Below are 9,979 nucleotides of genomic sequence, written 5' to 3' on the forward strand. Positions count from 1 at the left end.
AGGCGGGGTGGCGAAGAAGATGAGGACAGAATGGTAATTTCAGAAAATATTTTGAATGAATGGGTTAATGAAAATTTAAAACGGAATCCTCTTAATTCGGTAACCTACAAATTAAATAATGGTGCTAATGATCAGGGCGCTGATTTGGTGGGGAATGCTGTTATGAGAGATAGAGAAGACTCTGAGGAAACTGTGTCATGCACTTTTGAAAAATTGAATTGTGGGCTCCATAGGGAAGTTATAAGGGAAAATAAAAAAACTCACTTGCATTATGATGGGGAGAACTGGGCCAACATATGCTACTAAGTGTTATATGGGCCGCACATGGCAAGAGAGCCCACCTCAACAATCAGGACCAAGTAATTCTCGAGCTGGGGCGGGCGGTCTGGGCTCTGATTCAGGTCAAGTGGGATTGGGTCTTGGAGAGTGCTCCCTAACGCTGAGCCGTCCTGTCCAACGCGGAGCCATGAGAGGAAGCAAGGCAGGGGGTGGAGGGGCCGAATGCTCCCAGGGTGCTTGAACAGGGCCAGCTGGAGAATATTGGGGACGAACACACTGTGAGAGCCATGCCTTTCATGACCGCGCAGTAGTGGCTGTTGGCAAGCTTGCGTCAGAACCGATGAGGAGTGTAGCGGGTGGGGACGCAGAAACGGACCGGAACGGGGAAGCGGTGGTGAACCGGGCAGATGGAGAGACATGAATCTTCTTTGGGTATGACGGGACTGTGAACGTGGATCTGGGGAAGGAAAGATGATACGAAGATAACGGTGCTGTCGGTGGCAAAAACTATGGCAGTGGGAATATTAGTGATGAAGGCAATTTTGGGGATGTTGACGGGGATAATGACTCGAACCTGGAGAATAACTTTGTCAGCGAAGTTGAAGATCTGGTCAGGGAAAATAAGGAAACTAAGGTCTCTAATGTTGGTAAAGGAAATGGGGGATTGGAGGAATGTCAGAGGATGATGGTGCAAGAAGGGGAGGGGGCTCGAGAAACCAAAAGATGTGAAGACAGAGATGAAAATCATGAAGATATTGGCGACAACCACAGTGAAACTTTGGAAGATCAAATGTTGGAAAATAAGAAGATGTGGGAACTAGTAGCAGCTGAGTCCGGTGCAGTATTGTATAATGAAGATGATGATATCATGACTATCCTCCAAGCCCAGAATGAAGAGATTGCCTTGAAAAGAAGACTAGCAAAACAAAAGGCGAAGACCAGACGGTACAGACCTAAACATAAAAGTAAGGTGTGTAACAATATTTTAAAATGATCTTTAGCTCATGGAATGTTAGGGGGTTGAGGGGGGATGGTAAGTTGAGAATGGTTAAGGACTTAAAGCAAAAATTAAAGCTGAACATGCTGGGTTTGATTGAGACTAAAAAACCTGTAGTGACAAAATTTGATGTAGCTAGAATTTGGGGGTGTGATAGTGCATGGTGGGAGTATGTTGAATCTGACGGTGCATCGGGTAGATTGTGAATAGTGTGGGATGAAACTGTTTTTAAAATGAGTAATTGTTACAAAGGGGAAAGGTGGTTGTGTGTGGAAGGGGCTATTTTGCAGAATAATTTCAACTGTGCTTTTTTCTTGATTTATGGTGCTCATACTAGAGACGAAAAATTTGTTGTATGGGAGGAGTTGAGCTATATCGCAGGTTTATGCCAGGTTCCATGTTGCTTCATAGGAGACTTTAATGAGATTGTCCAAGTAGAAGAAAGGAAATGTACTACTACTTTAACAACATCTGCGAAAGATTTCAAGAATTGGATTCAAGATATGCAATTAGTGGACTTGCTACTTAACGACCGTAAGTTTACCTGGTTTAGAGGCCGTTCTTATAGTCGAATTGACAGAGTTCTGCTCAGTCTGGAGTGGGTGGAGGAGTTCCCAGAGATTCGCCTAAGAGGAGGACCAAGGGGGTTGTCAGATCATTGCCCGCTGATAGTGGAAGATACTAGGTTGAGATACGGACCGAGACCGTTTCGAAGCCTTGACTCATGATTCACACATGAAGGTTTTCTCAGATTGATTAAAGAGGAATGGAGAGGGTTAGGGGAGAGACAGTTCACAGAAAAATTAAAGGCCTTGACTATTCCGCCGGGGAGGTGGCACAGGGACAACTTTGGTGACATGGATAAAAAAATTATGAAGTTTGAAGAAGAGATCAAGAAGGTAGATGACATGGTTAGCAATGGGGTGTATGACGGAACGATAGAGGCAAGGAGGAAGGCGCTAGTGACTTGTTGTCAGAAGTGGTATGCGAGAAAATAAGTGCATTGGAAGCAGATGTCGCGGTCTCGACTAGCTAAGGATATGGACAAAAATACCAGGTACTTCCACAACATAGCTTCAACTAGAAGAAGGAATAACAGGATTGATACATTGGTAATTAATGGTAGATTAGTAAGAAATCAAGCGAGAATAAAAGTAGCTATCAGAGAGTTTTACAAGCATCTATATCATCAGGAGGAGTCTCCTTTGATTGGCTTTAGGGATGGATTGGTTGAGACGATACCTACAGAGGATGCTGCTAGTTTGGAGGTGATGCCGTCGGCTGAAGAGATCAGGGATGCAGTGTGGGACTGTGAATCCTCTAGAGCTCCTGGTTGTGACGGATACAATATGAATTTTATTAAGAGATGCTGGGATATGATTGGAGTTGAGTTCACAGCTGCTGTTCTGGGATTCTTCCAGACATATAGGTTACTGATAGACTCTAATATCACATGGGTTGCACTAGCACCAAAGTTCGCTGGCGCCAAAGAAATCAAGGATCTTTGCCCAATTAGCATGGTTGGCTGTGTGTACAAGGTGATTTCTAAGGTGTTGGTTAGAAGGATGAGATCCGTTATGTCAGGTCTAGTTGGAGAGACTCAGAGCGCCTTTGTCAAAGGTCGGAAGATACACGACAGGGCTCTTATTGCTTGTGAAACTGTACATTGGCTTAAAACGAGGAAAAGGAGAGCAGCAATAATCAAACTGGACTTTCAAAAGGCATATGATAGGGTCAAGTGGAGCTTCGTAGACATTGTTTTGCAGAAAATGGGTTTCGGGCGAAAGTGGAGAGAGTGGGTCATGGAGTGCGTAAGCACGACTTCTATGTCAGTATTGATAAATGGTTCACTAACAAAACCGTTCAAGATGAAAAGAGGTCTGAGACAAGGTGATCCACTATCTCCATTCCTGTTTGTACTTGTGGTGGATGTACTACATAGAATGATTGGAGAGACAGTTCGGAATGGTCGAATTTTCCCTTTATTTGTTGGGAGAGATAATATAGAATTGTCTCATTTTCAGTTTGTCGATGACACGGTCTTGTTCTGCCCACCAGAGGAGGAAACGATTAAGAACTACAAGCGGCTACTACGATGTTTTGAGTTGATGTCGAGATTAAGCATCAACTTTGATAAGTGTAGCTTGATCCCAATCAACTGTGAACATCAGTGGGTGCAAAGTATGTGTAGCTTATTGGGGTGCAAGGAAGCCTCTTTGCCGGTAAGATACCTTGGAATTCAGCTAGGAGCTAACCCGAGGTTGGTCAAGACTTGGAAGCCAGTTATAGACAAAGTGGAGGAGAAGCTCAGCTTGTGAAAATCGAAGATTCTGAACAAAGCGGGGAAGTTGGTGCTCATCAAAGCAGTCTTAAATAGCCTGCCGGTTTACTATTTAAGCTTATACAAGATGCTGAGGGCTGTGGCAGAGAAGCTAATTTCGTTACAGAGAAGGTTCTTGTGGAGTAAAGAGGATGGTCGGGAGGGGATGGCCTTGGTGAGATGGGAAGTGGTCCAAGCTCCGAAGAAGCTAGGGGGGCTAGGGGTCGGAGATTCGTAATACCGCACTCTTGTTTAAGTGGTGGTGGAGATTCTCAAAAGAGGAGTGCCCGCTTTGGAAGAAGGTAGTATGCTGTTGTAACAATCTGTCCCCCCATGAGCTGTTGTCCACACAGACCTTGCCTAATCGAGGAGGTCCATGGAAGGACATTGCCAATTACAGATTAAGGAGCAGCATATAAGAGATAAAATCATCACAGGCTTGTCCATGGAGGTTGGTGATGGGAGACGAACTCATTTCTGGAAAGATGTTTGGCTAAGTTGTGGTCCTCTAAAGGATAGGTTTCCAAGGCTCTTCTCGGTTTCAACTCAGAATAGGAGATTGTGGGTTTTAGGATAGGCTAGAGTGGATATGGAACTTCCAATGGAGGCGTGAGCTCTTCCAATGGGAGTTGGAACTAGTTACTCAATTACATAATACATTGAGCCCGGTTAATTTAGTTTTTGATAGAGAGGATCGAGTGGTCTGAAAGTTTGACAGGAAAGGTGTTTTTTCTACTAACTCTTTTGTGTAGGTGCTACAAGCGGAAACAACCCCGGAGGACGTATGCTATAGCTTTACGAAGACTCTTTGGAAGGGGCTAGTCCCTCCAAGAGTAGAGCTGTTTACCTGATTTGTCTTGATAGGCAGGGTGAATACCAAGGAAAGGCTATGCCGGCTAGGCATTGTTAATTAGGGTGATAATTTGTGTGTATTATGTAATAAGGAAGTTGAATATGTTCACCACCTGTTTCTTGGCTGTGAATTTACTTGGCAGGTGTGGTGTGCTTGGTTATCTGAGTTTGGCAGTTTATGGTCATGTCCAGGTAATTTGAAGGAACATTTCCAAAGCTGGACAGGTTTTACAAGCAGGAAAGCGGAGTGTAACAGGTGGTTTATAAGTTACTTTGCGGTTGTTTGGAACATCTGGCTAGAAAGGAATAGGAGGTTGTTTCAGAACATAGGAAAATGTGCTGAAGAAATTTTCAACAGGTCCATGATTCACTACAAGAAGTGGGGGTGCGACGATCCTTTTTGTTGTTGATGGCAATGTCGAAGATGACATAGGGATAACTATTGGTGTGTCTTTTACTAGGTGTATTTATAATTGTTATCTTTGTTCTTGTAGTCTCTACGTTTCTAGCTCCACTTGTGTGTTGAACTTATTTCTTTTCAAAAAAAAAAAATAATTTGATAAAATCAGACATTTATTCTACTAACTTTTTTATACAGGTTTTGCAGACAGAATCTCTCCTAAATGATATTACTAGCTACAATAATAATAATAATAATAATAGCAAATAGTGGCATAATCAATTAGTACTGAAAAGATCCTATACTTGGGTAACGTAATTTACGTTATCACTATGCAATTGAAATATAATTATGGTTTAGTGGTATCGAATGGTGGGTAGGGTTTGCTTTCTCCAGGACAAAAATTTTGATGTTCAAATTTTCAAGAAATAAAGTGAGAGAGAGAGAGAAAGGGCTGGGTCAACGCTAGGAGCCTCTCTTTTTTTCTTTTTAAGAAATCCGCATGGCCCAGTCTTCTTCAAAAATGTCCGCTTTCTAAAAGAATACACTATCGGAATTACAAAAAGAAATAGCCCAGCCCAATACTAGCCCAACCACATCAATGGGCCAAGGCACCTCCACCCTCCGTTGGCGTTGGGACGACACGGCTCGATTAAATTGAGGAAAATCGTACAACAGCAGCTCCTGCTCTCTCATGCCAAATACCAGGGGCACGTGTCAATAAGTTGCGATCCACAGGTCCGATCTCTGTGTATCTACACAAATTGAGTTCATCTTATTTTAATTTCTAACTCCCACTAGAATAATTCTAACTCCAAACTTTAGAATCGGGAAGAAATTATATGTACAGTGGGCTGCCAAAGTTGTGAGCCCACGTATTACTGGGTCATATCCCGGTCTTTCGTATAAACAAGTGATCCAGTACATACCAATAAAAAAAATGGAGAGCAGGATGAGGGAGAGTTGTTAGTTTATCCTGGTAGATTGGTCGTGTAGTTGTTGCTCCTCTCACTGGGTGTGGTGGCAGAGAGAACTACGAGTATACAACTAAGAACTAACACCAACACCATGTTTAGCTTCACCAACTGAATCACAGTGTGAAGTTTGAACACGAGTTATCCACTCCATTCCTTTACTAAAAATAAATGGCTTATTCATCACTGTCATTATCCAAAACGGCACCGCATGTTCCCCACCTCACAAACCCTATCTCCTCCTCCTTCTACCACTTCCATTCCCCTTCCCTCTTTCTCTCTTTCCCATTCTACCCTCGCCTCTCCCCCCTCAGAGCAGCTGCAACTTCCGACGGCGACCACTTCCTCAGGAAGCCCCTCGTTCCCCAACCCAACACCAGCTATGGTTACGACCGCGGCGATGATGATGATGATGAAGAAGAGGAGGAGGAGGAGGAGGAGGATAAATGCGTTGACTGGGAAGACCAGATTCTGGAGGACACCGTTCCTTTGGTTGGCTTTGTCAGGATGCTTCTCCATTCTGGACAGTATGTTCCTCTTTTCATTCTTCTTTTAACATTTTCTAATTATGCCCTTTAAATTAGTTCCTAATAGTTATTATCTCTTATCTTCTCCCTGAAATATGATTTTAGAACCATGTATTGACAAATAATTAATATAGGAGACATGTTCGGAGTTGTTACTTGTCTCATGGGAGTGATGAGACATGCATGCATGGTTGAAATGTCCTCTCTTTGGTTATGTTCATTATAGCCCCAAACTGTTCTAGCTCTGTAACTTGTGTCGGTGTTGGCTTGCAGTCTGAGACTATTCTTTCTAGCTAATGCATCTTTAGTTCTCCGTTACTAGCAATTTGCTGTAACAAGGTAAAAGATTTCTGAGTGAGACACTAGTATAAACTTCACCTCGATTTTCGAATTCTTGTAGATATTTGCTTTGCTGTAAATGTGGTTAGGGCTACATAAGACTTCCTTTACTTAAGCCTAACAGCCTAAGTCATGAATGTTCTGTGAATCTCAAATTATTGTTATAGTTGTTTGGTTTGCCGTATCTGTACCTGTCTCCTTACTAGATACTACAATTGTATAATGGCTAATAATCAGTTTCTCAAAACGCATTTGATATTTGTGATGAAAATCAATTGGTAGTTATAATCATTGATTTACATATTCCCTTTCATTTATCTAGAAAATCTAATTATGCCTTTCATGCCGTAGATATGAAAGTGGAGATAGACTGAGTCCAGAGCATGAGAAAACCATTCTTGAGAAGCTGCTTCCCTTTCATCCAGAATATGAGAAAAAGATTGGAGTTGGAGTTGATTATATCACGGTAGCTCCTCCCTCCCCCTCGTCACCTCACAAACACACACACTGCTTGTGCATAACTTTTGTTGACAAAAAGACTGTTTCCTAGAATTATCTATTGCCGAATCAAACAGTTAAAATATTTTATGTTCAGAAATCTATATGACCATGACATCAGTTGTTGCCTACTGCAAAGATTTTCCCTTTGTCAGTCTTAAGAGTTAATTGGCTCTGGAGGATGATCTGACCTGCTAATGATAGGATTGTCTCCTTTGAAGTGCAGGGTGTGCTCTGATTAAAGTGCAACTCGTTGCTAATGATGGGGAAATCAAGAGAGTTAGTTTTTGTTAGTTCATGGAGTGTCTTCTGGCTGCTTTTATTATATGAATATCTAAGCCTCTGATTTGTTCATCAATGGTGATCCACTCCATCCCCACACTTAGCAGAATGCACCTTGCATTTTAGAGGTCCCTAATCCCTGCTAAGAGTTACCTTATTAGGTATTTCTTACGCTGCATGATTTCTAATAACTAAATCAGTATGGCATGCTGCCCAGTTTTGCAACTCATTGATTCTCTGCCCTTTGGTAAAAATAGCTTCTCAGTATTTTCATGACGAAGCAGTCTTTATTTTGCTCATTCTAGTAATTTGTTGGTCCAAATCAAACTAATTTGTTAAGAGATCTTTATAGCATTAATCTGCATAATAAATGCATTTATATGGTACCAAAATCTTTTGCGACTAGCAAATACAGATTTTGGCCATGATGTTACTTTTTTTGTGTTACTTGATTAGCTGCTGAAAGATATGACCTGACCAGACCCCCATTTTCCCGTTAAAGAAAGAAGAGTATAAATATTGGCTTCTGATCTCTAATCGTCGTACATTACATTCCAATGATAGGCTTTTTAATGATATAAGAAATTACTGAGATCACTGTCTCTTAAATCCTATCCAGTCTTAACACTTCGTTTCTTATCTTTATGCATTGGTAAAATTTTATCATTCCTTTTCCTGTGACAGATTGGATATCATCCCAATTTTGAGCGATCTAGGTGTTTGTTCATAGCACGGAAAGATGGAGAGCTGGTTGACTTTTCATATTGGAAGTGCATAAAGGGTTTGATCAGAAAAAATTATCCATTATATGCAGACAGTTTCATTCTCAGACATTTCAGGAAGCGCAGCAGCCATCAGTTGCGAAGTTAGCACTGTCTTCTGTTTGTTGTACAATTTTATATCATAACTTGCTTTCTTGTTCCTCCTGAAGTCCCTATGGTTTTTCTTGTTCCCTCATTGCTGGTAGCATGCCATTTCAATGATCTGCTGGGAAGAAAACAAGTACAAGAATTCTGGAGTTCAGAAGACCGATTAGCATTTATTAGCTCCACAAGATATTCCCATAATTTCTGGAACAATGACACCATTCTATTGGTGTCAATGGTCGTAGTGATTTACAAACACAAATGTATCATTGTAGATTATGTATATAGACCTTGCTAAAGCAGAGAGAAGAATTCATCTCTGGAATATTTTGTTATTGGCAGTGTTGTAATTGGTTTCAAACTAGATCATGCTTCTTTTATCTGGTAAACAAACAGTTCAAGGGGAGGGAGGGAGGCACTATCTTCGATTAAAATCAAAATGAATAAATTTCGGTGAGTTTTTCTGGGTCTTACATTAGTACATTACACCACGCACACACCTTAGCGGGTTTATTATACCATAAACCAGCTAGAGTTGGAATTCAAACCCCCGGTGTTTGACATTAAAAATGTAACAAACTTGTCATCAAACCTTAACTACTTAAACATAGCTTTTGTTTTTTTTTGGTTTTGTTTTGGTTTCTCACTATTCTAGGACTTGACTAATTTGCTGTCTATTTGAATTCTATTTGAAGTTTGCCGTTGGTCAATAAATTGTTGCATGCACAAAATGAGATCTGAATTCTTGATATTTGCATGCACAAAATGAGATCTGAATTCTTGATATTTGCTTAAGTGGATTAGTGAACTTACCATTAGGCAATTCAAATTAGTTTACTTAAACAGCTTTATTAACTTATAATCAGGAAGTTTAATTTCTACATACCAAAGCTGGATTAACTATTGGTTACTTTTGATGACCAAAAAATAAAAGAAAACTGGTATCAACCGGCTGGAAAAAGGAAAAGGATCAATTGGAAGGAAAAAGGAAAAGGAAAAGAAAGGAAAAGAGGCCCGGGAGGGATATTAAAATTTGTTGCTGAGAGTTGGTATGTACTTCGAACATGTCAGAGTTCAACCAAACGCTAAAAGGAAAGGTAAAATATACAACTAACATAATTACCCTTCAGAGTGGCGGAGCTTAATTCAGACAAGGGGGTCATGGCTTCTCCAAACTTTTTATAAAAAACTTAGTAGTATTTTTTCAAAAGATAAAAAATAGTTCAATTAACTTAAATACTTTACTATGATTTAAAGTATCTAATAAGTTCAATAAACAATACTCTTTCTATCTTTAAGTTCAAATATAAAAAATTAGATATTTATATATTCAATTTTTTATATAAAATAATAATGAAAAATCAAAGAATTGATACATTTTTTAAGAGAAAGGCTAATATTTCAGAAGGAGAACATATAACTTTTACAATATCAACACATGTAGATAGTTCTTCTACTTTAATAAATCACAAAGAAAGTGAGATACAACCTTCAAAAGTTCAAAAAGTTACATCTGATGACTTTAACCTTAACATTTTGGAACGAAATCTTGAAAAACGACTTTAAATTTGGCAATATCACCGAAACCAGAAAAATGAGATTAGACGAGCTTATCTTAAATGGGATCTATATCAAAAATATTTTG

The 9,979-nt window shown here is 40.1% G+C and overlaps 1 protein-coding gene across 1 annotated transcript; it reads left to right on the forward strand.

Moving 5' to 3' along the window:
* On the forward strand, positions 5,719-8,714 carry LOC107605838 (protein DCL, chloroplastic). The gene is made up of 3 exons (XM_016307758.2): positions 5,719-6,349; positions 7,040-7,154; positions 8,153-8,714. Exons 1-3 carry the CDS (start codon positions 5,994-5,996, stop codon positions 8,336-8,338), a joined length of 657 nt encoding a protein of 218 aa, XP_016163244.1. The 5' UTR covers positions 5,719-5,993; the 3' UTR covers positions 8,339-8,714.

Source organism: Arachis ipaensis, chromosome B07, assembly GCF_000816755.2.
Source record: "Arachis ipaensis cultivar K30076 chromosome B07, Araip1.1, whole genome shotgun sequence".
Classification (NCBI taxonomy): Eukaryota; Viridiplantae; Streptophyta; class Magnoliopsida; order Fabales; family Fabaceae; genus Arachis; species Arachis ipaensis.

Bases quoted from the DNA above. Each gene is read 5' to 3' on its own strand.
- LOC107605838 (XM_016307758.2), top strand. From the start codon at position 5,994: ATGGCTTATTCATCACTGTCATTATCCAAAACGGCACCGCATGTTCCC. The intron at 6,350-7,039 runs GTATGTTCCTCT...TTCATGCCGTAG, and splicing joins ATGCTTCTCCATTCTGGACA to ATATGAAAGTGGAGATAGAC. The intron at 7,155-8,152 runs GTAGCTCCTCCC...TTCCTGTGACAG, and splicing joins TTGGAGTTGATTATATCACG to ATTGGATATCATCCCAATTT.